Consider the following 22996-nt stretch of genomic DNA (forward strand, 5'->3'; position numbering starts at 1 on the left):
GTTCTATTTGGCCCCTCTTCTTACTACATCTGTTCCCCATCAGGTCCGCATGTAACACTAGGTCCTGTGATTGGTCTGAATGTTTCAGACCTGTGATTGGCTGATAGGTGGGTGGTTTCATATATATATATGCTGTATGTCTTGTTACACTTATCAGACTGTCAACTGCTTGATAAAGGGGAACTCCCCCGAAACGTCGCACTTCGTGTGACAGCCTGCTATTTTTGATGTTTCAATAAAAGGGCATGAATATCTAGATGGTGCCGGCTTCATCTTCCACCGTTTCTTCTCCGTCTGGTTAACGGATTGCCTGAGCACATCGCCATTTACCTATATAGGAGTGCCTCCTCCTCAATATACTTTAACCAGTTCGCATTCAGTCGTTTTTCGCTTCATGCATCCGAACAATGTTCACCTCCCATTCATTAGCCTATAACTTTATTACTACTTATCACAATGAACTGATCTATATCTTGTTTTTTCCGCCACCAATTAGGCTTTCTTTGGGGGGTACATTTTACTAAGAGCCACTTTACTGTAAATGCATTTTAAAAGGAAGAATAAGAAGAAAACGGAAACAAATCATTATTTCTCACTTTTCGGCAATTATAGTTTTAAAATAATACATGCCTCCATAATTAAAACCCACGTATTGTATATGCCCATTTGTCCCGTTTATTACACCATTTAAATTATGTCCCTATCACAATGTATGGCGACAATATTTTATTTGGAAATAAAAGTGCATTTTTTTCCATTTTGCATTCATCACTATTTACAAGCTTATAATAAAAAAAAAAAAGAAATATTTCATCTTTACATAGATATTTAAAAAGTTTAGACCCTTAGGTAAATATTTGTGTTTTTTTTTTTTTTTAATTGTAATGTTTTTTTTTTTTTTTTAATTAAACATTTTATGTGGGTATTTTTGGGAGGGTGGGATTGAAATTGTATTTTTTTTGTAAATATATGTGTATTTTTATTTTTATTTAACATTTAGATGTAGTTTACTTTTTGGCCACAAGATGGCAGCCATGAGTTGTTTACAGTGACGTCACTCTAAGCGTACCACGTACGCTTAGAGCGACATAGGAGGCAGAAAAAGCGTAGCTTCCGAGAGAAGCTGTCGCTTTTTCTGCGGGGGAGAGGAATCAGTGATCGGGCACCGTTGCCCGATTCACTGATTCACTGGCTAACAAACCGCCGGCCGATCGCGCGCGTGCACGCGCGCGATCGGCCGCGTGGACGCGCAGGAGCGCACATGGCTTCCTGGACGTGAGTTTCACGTCCAGGAATGTGAAATAGTTAAATATTGTCATTATAATTTTATCGTAAGTGAATAATGTTAAAGCAGACCTACTTATCACAACAAAATGATCTATACGTTGTTTTTTTCAGCCACCAATTAGGCTTTCTTTAGGTGGTACATTATGCTAAGATTTATTTTATTCTAAATGCATTATAATGGAAATAAGAAAAATTTTATTTGGCCATTTGTCCCGGTTATTGCAACATTAAAATTATATCCCTAGTATAATGTATGGGGACAATATTTTATTTGTAAATAAAGGTGCATTTTTCCAGTTTTACATGCATCACTAATTTTTATCCCACAATTTAATAATAATATCCCCTCTTGACATACATATTAAAAAATGTATTCCCCAAAGCCAGTAAGTGTAATTTTACTATTTGGCCACAAGTCGATCCCACTGAGTACTTCTTATTCACATACAATAAGTACGCAATAGTGTTGCTTAGTTACATTGTAACTAGGGAAATGGCGGATCACGGTGGCCTAGAGGGGAGATTCATGAATGGGAACTTTGTTCCCATTCATAAATCTAACGATCGACGGCGGCTCTATTTAAGAATAACCACTGTTTTTGAACTAAAACAGTGTTCATTCTCAGCGGGCATGTACTGATTGGCTCAGGGGACTTCTGTCCCCTGCAGCCAATCCCCCGTTGCCGGTAACAGCGTGATTGCGGGCATCTACCCGCAGATCGTGCGCACTGCCCCCCAAACTGCAGGGACGTGACTAGCGCGTCCCTGCTGCTGTAGCAGCTGCAGACATGAGGTTCACGTCCCAGCAGCAGAAATGGTTAACCGGCAACGGGTATGATTGGTGACAATGTTTTCCGCACTTGTACTGGGATTAAAGCAAGTGACAATGAGAGTACTATTATTATTATTATTATTATTATTATTTTTAGTATTTATATAGTACAGAGTATACTGTCTTGTCACTTATACTGTCCCTCATATGGGCTCACAATCTAGTCCCTACCATAGAGTGGCGTGGATGGCGGCTACCTGATCCGCCCAGCCCCCCGGATCAGGAAGCAGTTTTTTTTTATTTTATGTCCCCACCTCAGGCTCTTTAAAAAGAAACAGACGTGTAAGAAATATTTATTGTAAAAAATCTCTGAACAAAAAATAAGCTAAGCATATTTACTGTAAATGTCAAAGCAGAACCATGTTTTGCAGATAAGAAATCCCAGTCCCTGCTGTAATGCAAGGCCAGTTCCAGCAGAGTGCATTCATCCTCTGTGTTATCCAGCAACAGAAGAGCCCTAGTAACGTTCATAGCAGCAGCCTCCATAGTGGTTGTCAGCAGTCTGTTACTGGCGGCCCAAACCGGACCATGGTCTTCACCACCAGCGAGAGGTGCTCCAGGAAGGAGCTGACGGAGACTCGCAGGATCCGCGCTTCATCTGCTTGCCAATTCCTGGAACAAACACATCAATATGAGGCTGACGGACAGCCAATCAGAAGCTTTGTTTCATTTAGCAGCTGAAACCCGACTGCTCTAAGCTGCTGCTCCATTTGTGTTCCAGTATCCATCCTATCGTTCCTGATAAATCTTACTTTAGGGCAGGTGTCTCAAACTCACGGACCATTTGCGGCCCTCGATACAATATTTTGTGGCCCGCACCGGCAAAAGCTTCCTTATAGTTTGCATCAAGTCTCCCAAGTAATCCGCCACATCCCCGCCGCTAAACGAGGGCTGCAGAGCCCCCAAATCGCCCGGGGGGGCAATCTGCCGGCATTTCATGGAAGGGGCAGAGCTTTCAGCTTCAGCTCTGCCCCTCCTGACGTCAATCACGGCGCATCGCCGTCTCTGCCCGCCCCTCTCACTCTTCCTTCACAGAGAGGGGCGGGGAGAAGCGGCGATGTGCCGTGATTGACGTCAGGAGGGGCAGAGCTGAAAGCTCTGCCCCTTCCAGGAAATGCTGGCGGATTGTCCCTCGGGCGATTTGGGGGCTCTGCACCCCTCGTTTTGCGGCGGGGACACGGCGGATTCCTTGTAATGGGAGCACTGAAGCGAACTATTAGGTAAAATAGGCAAAATAGTTCGCTTCAGTGTGAATTTGATTTTGAAATAAAAATCAATGCAAGGGGGGGGGGGGGGGGGGCGCGTTGGGGCGGGAGCTGCTGGTTGACTTTTTTTGTGAAATCCCTTATGCGGCCCAGCCTCATCCTGGCTTTGCCTCCTGCGGCCCCCAGGTAAATGGAGTTTGAGACCCCTGCTTTAGGGCCTGTCTCCACTTGTCAGTTTTTCTTCTTGAGTTGTCTGACAGTTTTGCTGTCAATTGTTTTTCTGCCTGTGAAAAACGCATTCAAGAGGGAAATAGCCCATTAATTAACATTGGTTACAGTATTTCTGTAAAGAAAATGCACAGAAAAGCTGACGAGTGGAGACAGGCTCTTATCGGATTAAGGGCCGGTTCACACTTTGTGTATGTATCCGTGATATACGTTTTTAAAGCTTTGCTTAAACCATATGTGTCAAACTCTGGCCCGCAGCGCCATAAAAAAAACTTGGCCCGCCACTGCTTTCTCAGTTTACATTGATTTTGGCCCACGGTCATGCTAGCGGCTCCGCCCCTCCCGCCCATTATCTTAACCTGCCCTTCTGGTGGATGGCCTCTTGAGCCTTGCTCTGCCCCCAGGCACAGTAGTTCTGCGTCTGCGCAGTACAGTCCAGATGACGTCAGTGCGATTCAGTGAGGCTAGCATCTGCACCAGAGGGGACCTGAAGCTGCGGTGAGGGCACAGGATGGCCGCAAGGGGCTGGAGGAAGCCGAGGCAAGTGGATTTTTTATTTTTATTCATCTTGGACCTTCCCTTTAAAGAAAAACATCTCTTTGTTACAGCTGATACAATTCCTGCAATAAATCTGCAGTGTTTCTACTTCCTGTTTTCATGGGAGCAGACATATTGTTAAAATCCTGTGCTTTCAAATGAGCTTATCTGCCGTGGCAGTCAGCTGACACAGGGGAGAGATCAAATTACTACTTGTGATTAGACACAGATGAAGGGGAATTAGACAGGCTAAACTCTAAATACATACAGGGTGCATTTCTCTATGTTTTCCTTTAATCCTGTGCAAGAGTTCAAGTCCACTTTAAAGGCACTGCCTTTGACATAGGAGACCAGGGTTCAGTAAGGAGTCCATAGGCAATACTCCCTGACAGTGCAGGGTGGCCTATTGAGCGCCCCTTAATGGCTGCAGATCTCAAGTGCTTTGAGTCTGGCAGGAGAAAAGCACTATACAAATGTTAGCATTATTATTACTTACACATGCAGTACGTTTTCTGTGACACTCAGGGTCTTGCTGACGCCTCCTTTTCTGGGCTCTGCATCAGGGCTCAGGGAGTTATGGGCGATCTGTGCATCTTCAGAGCAGGGGAATGGCACATCCAACTGGCTTTATTTCTTGTTATGGAATATGTACAGTATATTCTGGCATATAAGACTACTTTTTAACCCTTGAAAACCATCTGAAAAGTCAGGGGTCGTCTTATACGCCGGGTGTCATTGATGCCGGGTGATAAACCCTATCCTGTTACCGACAGGCGTACATGTGCGAGATCTGAGAGGCAGATAAGAAGGTAAATAGGATACAAGGGTGGGCCAGAAGGGTGAAATAGGCGTGTTTTATGGGCACAACGCAATCTATTCTTCCATACCGTTTTGATAAACAGGTAGACGAAGAGAGCTAACCAATCCACTTATTATTATTATTTCTTGTATTTATAAAGCGCCAACATATTACGCAGCGCTGGACATTAATTTAGATTACAGACAATATTTAGGGGTGACATACAGCAATATGACAATACAGGAATACAAGAAAACCAGATCATGCAGCACAGTATGAGTACAAGGTAATGCTTAGTCAGTCACTGGAGGGGAGCATGGAGATTAGGCAAGTTAGGTTCACTCAAATGCATAGCATGGGTGCACAGTAATGGAGGTGCATGATCAGGTAGGACACAAAAGGAGGAGGAGGACGCTGCCCAAAGGCTTACAATCTAGAGGACCCTGCCCAAAGGCTTACACTTAAGGCATCAGACATCAGACCATAGTCTTTGGAAAATGAAAGATCACAGACCAATTTTACCCCCTTCCATGTAGTATGAGAGCCATACCTACACAGTCTATTCTATGGAGCTGAACTCCCCATCAGATAAAATCTTTGCAAGATGCTGCACACACAGATGCTGTACAGACACAAAAGATCAGTATCTGCAAAAGATCCGTTCCTGCAAAATGCATTCATAGTCTATGAGATCTGCAGATCATCATACACACCTTGTTTAACTGACATTCATCTGCAGATCAGATCCACCAGGATGGATTTTCAGATCTGCACATGATTGTCTGATCTGCAGATGAATGTCAGTTAAACAAGGTGTGTATGATGATCTGCAGATCTCATAGACTATGAATGCAATTTGCAGGAACGGATCTTTTGCAGATACTGATCTTTTGTGTCTGTACAGCATCTGTGTGTGCAGCATCTTGCAAAGATTTTTTTTCTGATGGGGAGTTCAGCTCCATAGAAAAGACTGTGAAGGTATGGCTCTCATCCTACATGAAGGGTGGTAAGATTGGTCTGTGATCTTTCATTTTCCAAAGACTATGGGCCTGTTTCCACTACACGCAGATTCTGCATGCAGAAAACTGACTCCAATGAATGCCTATGGGAAAACTGCATCAGAAAAATCGCGTTCAGTGGAAACAGGCCCATAGGCATTAATTGGAGTCAGTTTTCTGCATGCAGAATCTGCGTGTAGTGGAAACAGGCCCTTAGGTCTGATGTGTGTATAAGCCTTTAGAGAGAGGTGACCAATCCAACCAGTCAATCGCCTATATACTGTTATATACTGGGTACAACATACAGTACAGCACCAGTATCTGTTCATACATAGCACCAGTATATGATTTTTTTAAAAACGTTTATTTGGTGTGCGTTGGAAGAGGGGTAGTCTTATACGGCGAGTACATCCAAAACTCTATATTTTAACTAGAGAAGTTAGTTCCGTCTTATACCCCGGAATATACGGTACTTACGTTGGCTGTATGTTAGGCCTAGTACACACCATACAATTTCCTGTCAGATTAGATTTTCTGTAAAGCCCCATACACACACACACTCAACAGCGGTCTTTAATGGTGCGTACACACGCACTACGTCCGTCAGACCCTCCTGCTGGGCGGACTTTTAGCAGACTGTAGTGCGTGTGTACGCACTGTCGGCGGACTGATAAGGCTGTTCCTGAACGATCCGCTTTTTTAACATTTAAAAATGGGATATGATCAATGAAAAAATGTGAATAAAGCTAAGTCAATCAAACACATTTCTTTGTAGAAACATACATGTTTACCTGGATCTGTACATTTATTTTCTTTAGTCATGAAAGAAAAAGGGACAGAGGGATTTGGTTGCCAAAGAGGAGCTGTCCCTCCAAAAATGGGACAGTAGTATGGATATCTCATCATGTTTTGCCTGCTTTACACTGATCAGATTCATGACATGCTGGGAACAGAACTGGAAGCTTGCAATAACCTGTCTACAGCAATACAACCAAAATAACAAAAAAAAATCCATCCGTCCCATTTGTTAAGCAGACCTTTTCATCTGTGTTTGCTTTTCTTACGAAAACCTCACTGTTCGATATGAACATAAGTAAAAGGATACAAGTGCAGCGGTGGCGCCATTGTAACTACTGGCAAGTCTCCACTCACCATAGAGCGAGAGGCAGCGTTCCAGACTGCTCGGCCTGTATATCACGTGGAGGACTTTCCCCTCTATAGTAATCAGTTACATCCGTGCTAAGGCGCCACCTGCTGTTCGTTGCTTATGCCAACATGTGGCCGTCCGCTTAAGCATGGATAAGTCCATAGGAGTCCCCAGACAGGGGTGTTCTGCTTTTACAATATTTTCTTTTCAGACACAACAAAACAACGTTGATTTTTTTTTTAACTAGGCTCCAAAGTATATAAATATAAAATAAGCATGCTTTTAAAAATGAAATATTTCATCAGTAATAATAAGAATATAGGAATTCGTGGTGTCCCACCTCCTCCTGTCTCTATGCTATTGTTTGCTACGGGAGTAGAGTGATGGTGCAGTCCGTGTCCATGGCAACCAATGTTGTATCTGGGACAGGAAGAGAGCACCAGCAACAGGTCTGTATAAGGAATGTGTGTCTTTACATTGTATAGAATATTATTGTTTTTTATATTTGCAATGCTGACATCAGTATGGGATTTGTGTTGCACCATTCATAATTAATATGAACTTTTATATGGTTTATATTATTGTATTATTATTATTATTTAGTATTTAAATTTCTGACTTAGTTATGAAAAATGTAAAAAAAAAATGAGAACATAACAACCAATCATATTTTATCTTATGCCAAAAATGAATTTAATTTCTTATTTCTGATTGGACACTGCGGCCAGCTTTCCAGCTTATAGCTATCCTTTTTTTTTCTAGGGGTGTGTGTGTGTGTGTGTGTGTGTGTGTGTGTGTGTGTGTGTGTGTGTGTGTGTGTGTGTGTGTGTGTGTGTGTGTGTGTGTGTGTGTGTGTGTGTGTGTGTGTGTGTGTGTGTGTGTGTGTGTGTGTGTGTGTGTGTGTGTGTGTGTGTGTGTGTGTGTGTGTGTGTGTGTGTGTGTGTGTGTGTGTGTGTGTGTGTGTGTGTGTGTGTGTGTATGGGACAGCAATAATATACTGTGTGGATGGCACTTGACTCTCATTCTTGTCTGCCTTCTGAATATAAATAAAATATAACTTGTCTTTTCATATCATCTTTTCTTGCTCCCTGCATGCAATTACTATAAACATAGACAGGACTTCTGCACTATCAACCTGCCAAGCCTGCTTCCTGGAGGTAATTTTCCACTCTGAGCTCTCATATATGCTCATTTAAGCTTCTGTCACCTCCATCCCATCTCCTGCTGTGACCTTACAGGATGGTGTCTGGTTCCTACTAAACTCAGCCGCTCATTTGATATTACTTTCTTGCAGCTCCTTTGATGCAGCTCCCTTTCTATCAGTCCCTCCACTGGCTATTATTATTATATTATTATTGATTTATATAGCGCCAGCATCTTCCGTGGCGCTGTACAATAGCATACAGGGTATAGCAATACAAAGTATACAATACAACAGTTGATACAAGACAAGAGGGTATAACAGCTAATGCAGTGAACAAATTAACTACATATTTTACAAGGGGTGAGAGGTACAGTATGTACACCCATTACACAGCATTGTGAGACAAAATGGAAGAGAGCCCTGGCCAAAAGGCCTTACAGTCTAAACATTTAAGGTATAGGAGGACAGTAGGTAAAGGGAAGCGGTGTATGAGATGGTAGAAATAGTGGTCAATGGGCAGTGTCCTGAAGAGGTGAGTTTTCAGATTCCGCCTAAAAATAGTAAGTGTGGGTGAGTGGCGGATGTGTTGAGGGAGAGTGTTCCAGAGGAGGTGAGAGGATCGAGAGAAGTCTTGTAAGCGGGAGTGGGAAGAGGTGACCAGGGAAGAAGACAGAAGGATATCGTTAGCATAGCGGAGATTGCGTGTAGGATGGTATCTGGAAATAAGTTGATTAAGATAGGAAGGAGCTATGGCTACTGATAGTACAAAGAACAGTGGCGCACGGAGGGGGTTGTTCTGGGTGTCTAGAACACCCCCCTGCACCGGGACCGGAAGTGGGGCTGCCGCATGGCCCGGCCGGCTGGGGAGAGAAGACAGAAGAAAATGATGGAGGCGCCAGCCGCGCTAATAAGGGATGCGGGAGCCGGCTTTATTCCTCGCTCCCTCCCTCCCTCCCTCCCTCTGAATGCCCCTCACCTGCGGTGAATGTGTGCCCGGCTCCCCCATGAGTGTGCTGCGCACCAGCAACTGGAGTCTCATGCTTCCTGTTTACCATGACGTCACAGGAAGCATGAGACTCCAGTTGCTGGTGCGCCTGATCTGCGGTAGGAGGACCTACCGCTCCGCTGCGCACACACTCATGGGGGAGCCGGCACACATTCACCGCAGGTGGGGGCATTCAGAGGGAGGGAGGGAGCGAGGAATAAAGCCGGTTCCCGCATCCCTTATTAGCGCGGCTGGCGCCTCCATCATTTTATTCTGTCTTCTCCCCCGGGCAATCTTCTCCCCACACAGGGGGTGGGCACCTTCCTTCACCTATCTTATACTGGGGGGCATATACCTATCTAATCTATCCTGGGGGGCATATACCTATCTAACCTATACTGGGGGGCATATACCTATCTAATCTATACTGGGGGGCATATACCTATCTAACCTATACTGGGGGGCATAATATACCTATCTAATCTATACTGGGGGGCATATACCTATCTAACCTATACTGGGGGGCATAATATACCTATCTAATCTATACTGGGGGGCATATACCTATCTAACCTATACTGGGGGGCATATACCTATCTAACCTATACTGGGGGGCATATACCTATCTAACCTATACTGGGGGGCATATACCTATCTAACCTATACTGGGGGGCATATACCTATCTAACCTATACTGGGGGGCATATACCTATCTAACCTATACTGGGGGGCATATACCTATCTAACCTATACTGGGGGGCATAGCCCTATCTAACCTATACTGGGGGGCATAGCCCTCTCTAACCTATACTGGGGGGCATATCCCTATCAAACCTATACTGGGGGGCATATACCTATCTAACCTATACTGGGGGCATATACCTATCTAACCTATACTGGGGGGCATATACCTATCTAATTTATACTGGGGGGCATATACCTATCTAACCTATACTGGGGGGCATATACCTATCTAACCTATACTGGGGAACATATACCTATCTAATCTATACTGGGGAGCATATACCTATCTAACCTATACTGGGGGCAACTATATGGGCTACCTATACTGGGGGGGACCTATAGCTGGCTACCTATACTGCGGGCACCTATACCTGTCTCCACGTTGGGGGCGCATTTTACGCCCTCACCCTGGGTGCAATTTAGCCTAGAAACTGCTAGTATTTGGCTCCACCCACACCATATTTTGGCCACGCCCACACGCCACTTTCAGGAAACCCCCCCCCCCCTTGGAAATCCTGGATTTGCCCCTGAAAGAATCCTGTAAAACTCCTAACCTTCACTAAAAATGCAAAAAAAAACAACAACTACCTAATAGCCAGGCAGGATCCCAGGCGTACTTAGGGAATTTGACATCTGGTGCTGATTATTTACAGACACATACCCCCCCCCCCCCCCCCAATTAAAAAAAAATTGATGGGACGGTTAACGGGTTGGGGCACCAAGCATGTCTCTGCAAATTTTGGGGGATTTGAAGGGAAAAGGAGTGGTCAGGATGTGGACGGAGCTAACTGTTATGAAACTCTGTACTCTATACAGTGCTGCAAAAGATGTCAGTGCGATATAAATACACAATAGTAATATGGTAGGATATTAGACTATGACTATGGTACGATTAGATTGTGAGCTCCTCTGAGGACAGTCAGAAAAGGGAGAGAAACGAAAGAGGGGGATGCATAGGAGGAGGGGGTAGGGGTACAGAGGTAGAGCCACAAGACAGAGAGCCTGGTGGGAGAGGAGAAATGGCAGGAAGACCTCTCACCAGGACTACAGACATTACCAGTGCTGTTTTAGCAGGGACATGCTGTTAAAAGAAGCCACAAAAAGCTGAGAAGAGGAAAGGGTCATGGGGGAAGACAACAGGGTGGGAGGAGGAGCTGGGAAAATAAGATTATCTGCAATCAAGCTAATCTAAATTGCCTGGAGCTTGCTTCTCTGCTCACTACAGAAGTCGGCTGTCAGCACCTGTATCAATGGTTTCTGCAACAGCAGAGCAGACTGCCCTGCATTATTGATTAATTACTCTGATGGATAATCAATAGTCCAGGGCACTCTGGTATTACAGCAGCCAGAGCACAGGGCTGCTAATGACAGAAAACTTCTGAAGCACTGAACACATCCTGCCACCTCTCCCTGCTAATGTCCCAGCTGCCGCACAGCAATCATTCTCTCTATTCACCCTGCTGCTCTGCACATTCACTCAGGGCTGGTGCACATACAGAGCGGGCTTTCTCGCGTTTTTACAGCCGCTTGCGGCTGTGGATACGCTAGGGTAATGTATTTCAATGGGGTAGTTCACACCAGAGCGGGAGGTGTTTTGCAGAAACGCATACTCCCGGGGTGAGGCATTTTTTGGATTGTGGAGGCGTTTCTGCCTCCAATGTAAAGTATAGGAAAAACGCAAACCGCTCTGAAAAACGCCAGTTCAGAGCGGTTTTGCAGGCGTTTTTGTTACAGAAGCTGTTCAGTAACAGCTTTACTGTAACAATGTATGAAATCTACTACACAAAAAACGCTCCCAAAACCGCAAAATGCTAGGTGAAACGCTACAGAAAAATAAGAAAAAGCGTTTCAAAAAACGCTAGGGTTTTGCGGATCTGCTAGCGGTTTTTGGTGTGCACCGGGCCTCACTGCAGGCTGTGTGTAACGAGCAAGGATACACATTGCCCACGGGACAGGAAGGGGGAGGGGTGCTACATCTCGTGCATAAAGTAGTACAGTCCCCTGCACTGCCTGCTGCTATTTTCCTGAATGTTACCCAAATTATGAGAAAATGTCCCAGGTGGAAGAACACAGTGGCTGAGCACTACAGCGGCACCCCTAACCATGGCTACACTCGGTGCTGTGAGCACTTGCAGCCCTATGGTAGGTAAGCCATTGCAGTATCCTAGCAACAAGCTTCACTCTGAATATGAAATCGAGCCTATTACTTTTGCATCGAAGACTATTCTCAGTTTTCATCCCTCCTTTAAAACGGACCTGAACTCAGAACCACCTTTCTGCTCTAAAAGATACCAGTAAGCAACAGCATAATAACTTTTAAAGAAAAACATTTTCTTTGCTAGCTGATACAAATCCTGCAATAAATCTGCAGCGTCTACTTCCTGCATTCATGAAAGCAGACATAGGGTTGACATCCTATGCTTACAGACTAGCTGCTCTGCCAAGGACTTCCCAGATCCCTGAGCTGACACAGCTGAGAGATCAAATTACACTTGTGATTAGACACAGATGAAGGGAAATTAGACAGGGTAAACTCTCTAAATACATACAGGGTGCATTTCTCTCTGTTTCCTTCTGTTCTGTGCAAGAGTTCATGTTTTAAAATACCTTATCGGATAGGCATATGATTAGCTCTGGTCACTCTCTGGACACTTATCTAAATCTGCTTCCTTCTGCACCATCTATGAAAGGTCCTGCTGCCTCCTCTGCTACTGTTTTACCATGACTTAGTGACTCCTTCTCTCTTCTCTAGGTGGAAAGCTAGTAGGAGCGAGCAGGACCCTCTCCTTTAGGGGAGGACTGGGATCTTTTGGCCTGGGGGGAAAACAAACTAGAGGCCCGTTTTCATGGCAGCATCAGCCCAAATGACGTCACACATGCGCCCCATGTGCCATACGCCAGTAGTCACATGTGGCACCAATGCGGAAGTACAGCAAGGACGTTTGCAGGCCAGCGCTACGTGAAAGTATAAATGCACAGGCATCGGGGTCACATAATACATTTGGAGGGATGACAGCCAGGGGTTTCCGTCATGTCCGTCTTTCGTGATTATCCCACGCCGTTACCGCTGCGCCCCCGATCAACCACATCAGCCTGATATTTCCCAGCATCTCAGACCAATTTTCGCCTGAAATCAGCCAAATCATCCATTGGGCATGCTTGTGGCGGCAATGATTTTCATCTAATTCGATAATAATTATCAAAACAGTTGGTTGATTGCCCAGTCGACACATGTATGGCCACCTTAATTCTCACCCCCTCAACACACACATAATTATGTCCAAAAAGGGACTGTCCCTTCAAAAAAGGGACGGCTGGAATCTATGATTGTGAAAGACCAGACACATTTTTTACCCACGGACCCTGCAGGCAAGCCTCTGCTCTGCATCATGCTGCGTATATTTACCAGCTTGCCCGCCCTCTAATTGCTCTTTAATTGTGCTTATATTTTCCTCAGCCAGCTAGCCTAGTGGTTTACATTGCCTTATACAAAAACCTGAATGCATCACCAGCCCTAAATCATTAAATGAGAGGCAGCCTGGCGGGAAATCTCCCCCTGGCCAGTCCTCCCCTGTTCTCCTTCCCCTCTACTGTTTTTTTTCTATTTGCTGTAGTGATTATATCATAACAACATGTATTTTATACGGTTAGATGTTCTGCCTGAACTACTATATTTTTATATACTGGAATTGTTAAATGTTCTTATGGTAATTTGCATGAACTGTGCGCATATTTTCTTACTGTTAATTAAATTGCAGCCTGTACAATATCACAGAATGATGGTGCAATATAAATTAATAAAAGATAATCTTCATATTTTTCTGCAGTCATGTATAAGTTAGATCTACCTATAGATCCTAAGGAAGCTGCATCAATAGAAAGGAGAAGAAACAGGGAACAGCAGCGGCAAAGCCGAATTTTCAATGCCAAAGTTCGGACAATTGGGGTATGTTGGACTATTATTGTTGAATATAGTGTTTAATGTTGTTGTCAAGCAGCTATACACTAATCTGTGGCACTTTCCATGATATAGGTTGATGTATCCTCCCTGGAGAGACAGGTGGAGGAAAGGAAGTCGATGGAGAAACTGGAGAAAGCACGGGAGGAAGCATTTGGTAAGTATGTCACATCCCGATGAACTATATCAAAACATAAGTATAGACTAAGGCCCCTTTTACACTAGCAGGCTAAACCTACGTTGTGTTACCCTATTTTGCCGTAAGGGGTTGCAAAGGTAATGAAAGTCAGTAGGACATTTCCTACCTAAAGGGAATATCCAGGGAGATAAAAAAAGAATGACACTTACTTACCTGGGGCTTCCTCCTGCCCCTTGCAGCCGACATGTCCCTCACAGCAGCTCCGGTCCCAGCCGCCGGTGCAGAAGCCGACCTCCTGAGAACTACTGCGCCTGTGCAGTATACTCCACACCACGTGCGAATGATTGACAGCGGCGCTCGTGCAGGCGCAGTAGAGGACAAACTCGCGAGGTCGACCTCTGCGCCGGCGGGTACCCCAGGATGGCGGCTGCGAGAGACATGTCAGCTGCAAGGGGCTGGAGGAATGTTATTTTTTTAAATCTCTCTGGACATTTCCTTTAATGCGGCCTGTTACGTTGCGCCGGAAGTGCCTGAACCGCTGGGGTAACAGCGCGTTACCACTGGACTTCCTCAGCTATGCGATGGAAAACCCTAGGAATCCCAGTGGTGTACTTCCTGTCCAGCAGCGAGTATATCACTAGGAGAGGGGCATGCAGAGGGTGGTGCTATGCATATAACCCTGTCGGTGTACTCTGCCACACGGTCATATGTTTGTGATTTTTATTTTCAATATTGTTAATTGAATTATAAAGAGGTATATAATGTTCAAAATAACAGTTGAAATCATTTTCAAAAGCAACATATATTTCCAGTGCAAGGGATAAGAAACACTTGTGTCTTGTGGGGTCGTACCCAGGGCCAGTTTCTCATGAAGCAAGGTGAAACATTGATCCACAAAAAAAGGTCGGCAACTCCACAAAAAAAGGCTCGTTTACGTATAAAATATAGCTCTTTATTTTATCTCTTTAAAAAAGGTTCCATAAAAAAGGGTGTCAAACGGCGTGGGGCTACTACCAGCTGCTGGTCACTCTTCCTTTAGGCTGCTTTCACATTGAGACGTTACAGGCGCACGTTAGTGCAGCCTGTAACGCAGCCCCACCGCACAGTAATGAAAAATCAATGGGCTGGTCACAGTGCCCACGTTGCGTTACATTGTAACGCAGCACATCCGTTGAGAGTGCTGCATGCTGTGCGTTATGCGCGGCTAAGCCGCGTTAGACTGTGCACACATGCTCAGTAGTGTTGGGGAGGAGTGGAGAGCGGACAGGCACATGGCTAATTAATATTCACTGCACGGTGTGACGTGCAGTGTTTACTTCCTGGAGCGGCCGCTCTGTGCGGCGATTGGCTGGGCGGGACCACGTGACGAAAACGGCTATTTAGCCGCAAGATGAAATGGACGCGCAGGTTCATCCCATTGTAGCTTGGTTACCGTTATGAATAACCTTCCAAATCGGCGCCGTGCCTGAATTTATCGGTTTTTATAACGGCTATGATTCGGCAAAGTCAGTTTTGTAAATTTCCAAGCCGAAAGATGAAATGAATGTTTTAGCCGTTGATGTACCTGCTCAAGTTGTATCGGGAGGGGTCGCAGCATAAGAGGAGAGCTGTGGCTCCCCCCCCCCCCCCTCCCTCACCTCGGGCTCTCCTCTCAGCGCTCCCCTCCTGCAATCAATCATTGGTGGTGCTTGTGGCAGCCGCGGCGGTGGCGGCAGGCAAGTTGAGCACATACCTCCTTCTGGCCTCCGATCACTAAGAGCTTCATAGAACTTCCTGTTTACACAGGAAGTTCCATAAAGCACTTAGTGATAGCAGACCTCCGGCCAGAAGGAGGTATGTGCTCAGCTTGCCTGCCGCCGCCGCGGCTGCCACAAGCACCACCAATGATTGATTGCAGGAGGGGAGCGCTAAGAGGAGAGCCCGAGGTGAGGGAGGGGGGGGGGGATTTCCCCCCTCCCCACCGATCTGCGGCCACAGCTCTCCTCTTATGCTGCGACCCCTCCTGCCCCCAAAAAGTCCCCGAGCGGGGCCCCAGGGGGGGGACGGGGTTTGCAGGAGGGCCCGGGGCTTTGTAGGTACGCGTAACAAAATATGAAAGACATTTAGTATACGGCTATTATACGGCTATCAACCATTGAACGTTGCTGTTAGACATGAGCTTTGCGGCAACACACACGTCCATTTATAACTGCGGCAAGTATTCTCGTACCGCCACGTGATGCCGCATGCGTCCAAGAGTGCGCATCACGGCATCACGGACTACAGAGTGAGCTGCACAATGAGGTTCACGCTGACGTCCACATCAGAGAGCACCAGGCGTTGTGTTAGGGGCACATTATGTGCCCTATAACGTCCCCTAAACGCAACGCCCTGGTGTGTAATTAGCCTTAAAGGTTTTATTTGTTACTGTTCCTGTTACTGCCACAGGGATTTATTATTTTCCAGAGGGAGACACTGGAGGGAATATCTGAATATAAATTAAGATTGCTTCTTGAAGTTAGGCTTAAAATAGGCTTTTTGTAATACAGCAAGACCGCTGGTATACACGACACAGACAGTGATTGCCTCCTACTAGATAAATGTGCTTGCCAGTTGCTTGAAAAAGCACAAGCCATACCCCCCCCCACCCCCCACCTCCACCCTGTGCAGCTAAAAATACTTGCCTAGCCACTAGGCACCATCTTCTACCCTTCCTGTAGCTCCTAGCGGCTTTCCAACCTCCTCTGTGTAAGGTTTCCAGCGTGTCACCTGACCTGCAGAAAGCCTGCAGGGAGGGTAGATTATGGCACCTGGAGGCTCTGTAAGTATTTTCTGCCCTGCAAACCCCCCAAAGCGCTGTCCCCATTATCCCCCTTAGACATGCAGGTTAGTTGAGACTTCCATTTGCCTGAGTTCTGGATAACGTAGTTCAGCATTATTTGCAGTATACTCTTGCGTCTATTGTGGTAACTGATGCCTTTCTCTTCCTTACAGACGCAGACAGGCAGCAGTGTGATAAAGTTGCTCTGATGTTGGAGCAGAAAGAACAGCAGTTTGTCCGTGACTTAAATATGGCAGTGCAGGGCTTCAGAGATCAGCACCAGCAGCCAGACAGCAGGAGGGACTTCGACCTGTATGACCCAGAGGCCTTGAAGAAGGACAGACCTGCTCGGGTGAGCGATAACGATCCCAGGTGTGGGCCTGCCAGCCTGCAGAAATTCTCTGGGGAAGATCTGAGTGAGAAGGACCGCAAGAAACTTCAGACTGAGCTGTCCAAAAAGTGGCTGGCTGAGCAGATCAAGGAGAGGGAGAAGAGCGAAACACAGAAAAAATACGCTGGTGAGTCATCACACACAGAAATACTGAATTTGTGGCTGGATAGTGTAATGGTTAAGGGCTCTGCCTCTGACACAGGCGACCTGGGTTTGAATCTCGGCTCTGCCTGTTCAGTAAGCCTGCACCTATTCAGTAGGAGACCTTAGGCAAGTCTCCCTAACACTGCTACTGCCTATAGACACGTCCTTCCTTAGTGGCTGCAGCTCTGGCGCTTTGAGTCCGCCGTGAGAAAAGCGCAATGTAAGTGTTATTTGTCTTTGTCTTGAATTAAAGCAATCCCGACCCAGGATTGCTTTAATGCAAAGTTATGAAGGGGGAAATAGTTTTTATGGTGGGTTCAGGACACAATGGCCTCAATTCTGGTTGGGTTTTCAAACAAATTACTTCATGTACGGTAATTTACCTCATGAGGTAATGACATTTTGCAACTCTGGTAGGTTTTAGTCATGTTTTACTTTACCTCATGTGGTAAATTATAAGTTAATTTGCATACATTACCAAAAATAGCTATTCTCATAGCAATTAGGAGGCATGTTGGCACATAATTTACCGATCAGTTTAAGACCTGCCTGTACCTGGAGTTAAAGTCAATTTGTGTGCATTTTGCAGTTTTAAGTAGAGTTCCTATGCAGGCTGTGTAATAGAAAAGAATAGTAGAAATAAAACTCCGAATATTTACTGGATTGTTTTTATAGGGGATGCCGATAAATATACTTTTCATAGGTTGCTAGATAATCAAATACACCTTCTCCCTCAAAATAAAAACCTCTTCCAAAGACTAAAATACAGCATGAGGTATTTTACCTACAAAAAATACAGTATTTACCTCACATAGCTACCAGAATTGAGGCCAACGGCGGGAAAGATGTCAGGTTTGGCCAAAACTGAGACAGTTCTAACAGCTTCAGCAATGAAACTGACGACACTGAGCTGCCAATGCTTATCTCAGTGTGAGCTGCACAGCCTGTCTTGGAAAAGGATGCTGGGATACTAGCAGGCATGGTAATGCTTAGGAGAACTTATGGAGAAGCATGCATACCTCCCAACTTTTTGAGATGAGAAACCGGGACACTTAAGCCACGCCCCGACCACGCCCCCAACCACACACCCCCTGACACACCCCTAGTCAAAAATTGTTTTATATATATATATATATATATATATATATATATATATATATATACTGTATATATATGAATGGTGGGGAGAAGGGTGAGGGTGCCCATGGGTGTGGAGGTAAAAAGAAGGATCGAGGCGCCAGCTGCGGCTGTGGTGTGCGGGATGCGGGTCAAGCTTGTCCCCCCTCCCTCTGAATGTGCCCCCCAGTGTCCCCCTGTATGGCGAGATACGAGCGCAGCAGAGCGGCAGTCTTACCATTCCTCTTCGCATATGGGCATCTCGTCTTCTCCGCTTCCTGTGACGTCACAGGAAGTAGTTGGAAGCAAGAGATGCCAGTACGCGAGGAAGATGGTAAGACTGCCGCTCTGCTGCGCTCGTATCTCGCCATACAGGGGGACAACTGGGGGGCACATTCGGAGGGAGGGGGGACAAGCTTGACCCGCATCCCGCACAGCACAGCCGCGGCTGGCGCCTCAATCCTTCTTTTTCCTCCGCTGCCTCCTCTGCTGCCTGCCGGGACACAAGGGGGGCTATCCCGGGACAGCGGGACCCCTCCCCCAACCCGTGACGGTCCCGGCGAAAACAGGACGGTTGGGGCCCCTGAGCATGTGATCAGCTGATAGAGTTGTAAGGTTCTGTTTTGCTGATGATTACTTCCTCATTTAACGCATGATCATGACTAGCAAATCAGGGCCTTACAAATCTATCAGCTGATCACACTAATCACATGCTTCTCCATGAGTTCTAAGCATTGCTGTCCCTAACTAGCACGATGCAGGCTGCCAGCAGGTTCACTGTTCCCTCCATCCATACATTGCTAACGCAGGATCTGAGGCTGAGCAGTCAATGGGAGTCTATGTATGCGTCTGGAAACCGCCAGCGTTGAAGTATGATTCTCCAGAGATCTGGAGGCTTCTGCTGTTAGCCTCAAATGTCTCTTTATGTAGATGTTGTTCATTCCTCAAGGACTGATCAGTCTACTAATTGCAGCAACAGCGAGTACAATGCCTGCCTGGAGTCAAGTTCATTATAGCAGTACATAGCCATGGTGATGTTACCAGACAGTGCATGTATAAGAATGCTACCATGGCAACCCAACAATAATTCTTCCCTGAACTACAGACTTTACATATATACAATGGCACATTATATAATCTGTTCATTACCTCATGGTCAATGATCTGCCTTCCAGTTTCCTCATCACACTTTTCCTATTTTTCACAACAACTAATGCAACTCTAGGAAAGTACATTTTACATTTACAGCACTGTTTATTGGTAATTTGCACTACACTACAGTACTCTGCCTCTAATACTTTTAGCCTTAGACATTGAACACGAATGCAGATCAGGTGTTTCTGACTGAGGTCTGTCTGGATTAACAACATGCTTGTTTCAGATGTGTGATTCAGACACTACCGATGCATCAAAGATCAGCAGGGCTGCCAGGCAACTGGTATCGTTTTAAAGGAAATAAATATGGCAGCCTCCATATTCCTCTCACCTCAGGTTTCCTTCCTTTTCCTTGTGTCCTCCTCCAGGTGTCATCTTTAACTTTTGTGTACTCTTTTGGGTGCTCTCTCCTGTCCTTATGTCCTCCTTCAGATGCCATACTTAAAGCATACCTGAACTGAAAGAGATATGGAGGCTGACATTATTTCCCTTTATACAATACAATCTGCCAGGCTCTCCTGCTGAGTCTCTGCTTTGAAAACTTTTTAGCCATAGACGCTAAACAAGTATGCCGACCGGATGTTTCTGACTGAAATCTAAATGGATTAGCTGCATGCTTGTTTCAGGTGTGTGATTCGGACACTTTTGCAGACAAATAGATCAGCAGGACTGCCAGACAACTGGCATTGTTTAAAAGGAAATAAATGTCCCAGCCTCCGTATACCTCTCAGTTCAGGTGTCCTTTAAATTAACCATACACTACAACCGCCACGCCGATCCTCCCGCGACTGACTAGTGATCCATCCTATGACTAATCCTGCCTATCCCAACGGATCGTCGCCTGCAGGTTAATTGCAGACCGCTCGCAATAAGGTGGAGAACCACCGTTTTTGTACAATTAGAAGTTTGAATGTTGAATTGGGCAAAAATATTGTACAGATTTATGCCCTATTCATGCTCAGCAACTCAAAATGATTTTGTGTTGCAGTGTTTTTCAGCGATTGTGTTTTGTGATTCTCATTCCAGTGAATCAGAATCGCGACACAATCTCTGTGAAAATGCTACATGTAGCACATTTTTAATCGTCGAAAATCTCAAATGCACCGCAATCATTTCAGTGTGAGTAATCCTGCAGGATTACTTGTGTAGCATTGCTTTGCTGATTGCTGGCATTCAGCAAGGCCCGCATCGCAGGCAAAAAGCACCCAAGTGCCACTGAGGCCACCTGTCCTGGTGTCTTCTGCTCGGTGCTGCCAAGGATTGCAATCTTCACTGAGTGGCATTGTGAGCCTTCCTGTCTTCTGAATCCCCTTGAGTGCCAAAACTGTGGCATCAGTGAGTGATTCACCCAAAGTCATAGTCCTGGAGCTCTTGTGGGAAGTCAGAAGACACGAGGTCTGGCGCACCTGCAGGAGGTCTTCTTGGAATGCTTTACAAGACACACTCTACATTCAGCATACTGTCCAATACATGTTTTGAATTGAGGACTGTGAGAACCCATGTGAGAATGCAACTTGCTTATTATTATTCTGGCTATAATACATTCTGAGTTACTCAACTGGAACAAGTATGCACATCCGGTAAATTATGTCTCTGACCTATGACTGGTCAAATGCATATTTGTTGTGACTGAGTGGTGGTCACCACAGCTGGAGGGTGAAGGGGTGTGGACACTAGGGAGAGCCATCAAAGTTTGACTTAATTTCGCTTGATGAGTCCCTGAGTGAGACATCCAAAATCACAGCTGTCTAGCTCTAGCCTAAGCTATTAGTGTTAGAATGAATGCTCCTGACCATCAGAACCCTCAGCACAGATGTAAGATTTTGAATTATGTGTGAATTTCTGTGCTTACCAGATGATTTATATGACAAGAAGAGAGTTGAGCTGGATGAGAGAGCCCAGCATCTAAGCAAGATGGAGGAAGAGTGCAGGAAGGCTGTGGACATGGCCATCAATAGCTTCAACCAAGCTCTTGTGAGTAATATAAACCATTCTTAACAGAGATGGATTAAAGATGTAATGGGGTCCTATGCAAAGTAGTAGATTTGGGGCCCTGCGTGGTCTTTTTGGTAAGCTAAAGTGGAGAGAAGTTAGAGAAGGTGGCTGGGGTACCCCTTGACACCGACTAGGCCCCAGCCAGCTGACCAGCCGTGGGCTACATGCACCTCCTGTTCGGGGGTCCTGTGACCGGGAGCATGCTATGCATACGCAGTAGCAATTTTTACAAACTGCGCAAATGCAGAATGCTCCCGTACACGGGAGCACGATGAGGAGGAGCATGACTCGGGGATTCACTGACAGAAGGGCGCTGCAGCTGACCAGAGGAAGACTGTAGGGTGCTGGAAGAAGCCCCAGGTAAGTTAAAGGGGTTCTGTGTATGGCTTTAAAGCGGACCCAAACCAAACATTTTATTTAATTCAAAATATTTAGTTGCACCACTCTGTCACATACAAAGATAAATAAACACTCCTTCAAGCCAGGGGCGTAGCTTGGGGTGGGCGGGGTAGGACATGTGTCCCCGGGCGCTGACTCCCTAAGGGCACTCAGCCGCATTAATTTTTTTTTTAAATCTCCTCTCTGCCTGAGTCTGCCAAGAGTAGCTGGTGCCAGCGCACATCATTACGTGCTGTGCACGGAGCTTACACGTGCAGGATGCTGTCACTGGAGCCCCTGGAAGTTTGAGTCAGTGCTGGAGGCCAGGAGAAAAGCGCCATGTAAATGTTTTCTGTCATGTCTCTGTATTTATAGCAGTGACATCTTCTGCAGCACTTTACAGAGTACATATTCATGTCACTGACTGTCCTCAGAGGAGCTCACGCTCTAATCCTACCATAGTCACAGTCTATTATTATGTATTTGTATAGCAACACCGATGACCACGCTCACATTCTGATGCGGGGCCATGCCCCTTTTTGCTCTATGCCACCATGGGGGGGGGGGGGGCGCATAAACTGTCTTTGTCCCTGGGTGCTGAAAGCCCTAGCTACGCCTCTGCTTCAAGCCTATGATCATTTCAGTGCATGCTTTTCACCCTTCTCTTTTCATAACTAGGGTTATACAGGTGGCAGCCATTAGCAATTCCTCCTTTGCCGGACACCTCCTACTCCACCAGTCTGCCGGATTCTGTTCCGGCAATATGAAAGGAAGGTAGGGGTTCCTCCAATAAATGTAAACTATTTTATATTTGTCATCATGCAGCTGAAAAAAAGGCTGTTATTTATTATTATAATTTAGAAAATAGATTTTATTTCTGAAATCTTGTATTTTTAATTTGGGTCCACTTTAAACACAAAAAAACAGACACTTACCTGGGACTTTTATCGTCCCCCTGCAGCTGTTATGTCCCGCACTGTCCTCCTACGATTCTCCGTTAGCCGCCGACGGTCC

At 45.7% G+C, this 22996-nt stretch overlaps 2 protein-coding genes across 3 annotated transcripts in view; one reads left to right on the forward strand and one right to left on the reverse strand.

Annotated features, from left to right (window-relative positions):
• Positions 1 to 2400: 2400 nt before the first annotated feature.
• LOC137528484 (EKC/KEOPS complex subunit LAGE3-like) lies at positions 2401 to 7156 on the reverse strand. The gene is made up of 3 exons (XM_068249781.1): positions 6992 to 7156; positions 4586 to 4714; positions 2401 to 2731 (listed from the first exon to the last, which is right to left on the reverse strand). Exons 1-3 carry the CDS (start codon positions 7039 to 7041, stop codon positions 2614 to 2616), a joined length of 297 nt encoding a protein of 98 aa, XP_068105882.1. The 5' UTR covers positions 7042 to 7156; the 3' UTR covers positions 2401 to 2613.
• A 279-nt stretch (positions 7157 to 7435) lies between these two features.
• RIBC1 (RIB43A domain with coiled-coils 1) overlaps positions 7436 to 22996 on the forward strand; it is a 35907-nt gene continuing 20346 nt past the window's right edge. Inside the window, exons 1-6 of one of the 2 annotated variants that reach the window (XM_068249780.1) lie at positions 7459 to 7482; positions 8147 to 8190; positions 13734 to 13852; positions 13940 to 14021; positions 16977 to 17321; positions 21465 to 21583. In XM_068249780.1, coding sequence (XP_068105881.1) covers positions 13736 to 13852; positions 13940 to 14021; positions 16977 to 17321; positions 21465 to 21583 — 663 coding nt within the window. In that variant the 5' untranslated portion in view covers positions 7459 to 7482; positions 8147 to 8190; positions 13734 to 13735. Of the gene's footprint in view, positions 7483 to 8146; positions 8191 to 13733; positions 13853 to 13939; positions 14022 to 16976; positions 17322 to 21464; positions 21584 to 22996 lie in introns of both variants that reach the window. The other variant, XM_068249779.1, reaches the window with a different exon arrangement.

This window comes from Hyperolius riggenbachi, chromosome 8 (genome assembly GCF_040937935.1).
Source record: "Hyperolius riggenbachi isolate aHypRig1 chromosome 8, aHypRig1.pri, whole genome shotgun sequence".
NCBI lineage: Eukaryota > Metazoa > Chordata > Amphibia > Anura > Hyperoliidae > Hyperolius > Hyperolius riggenbachi.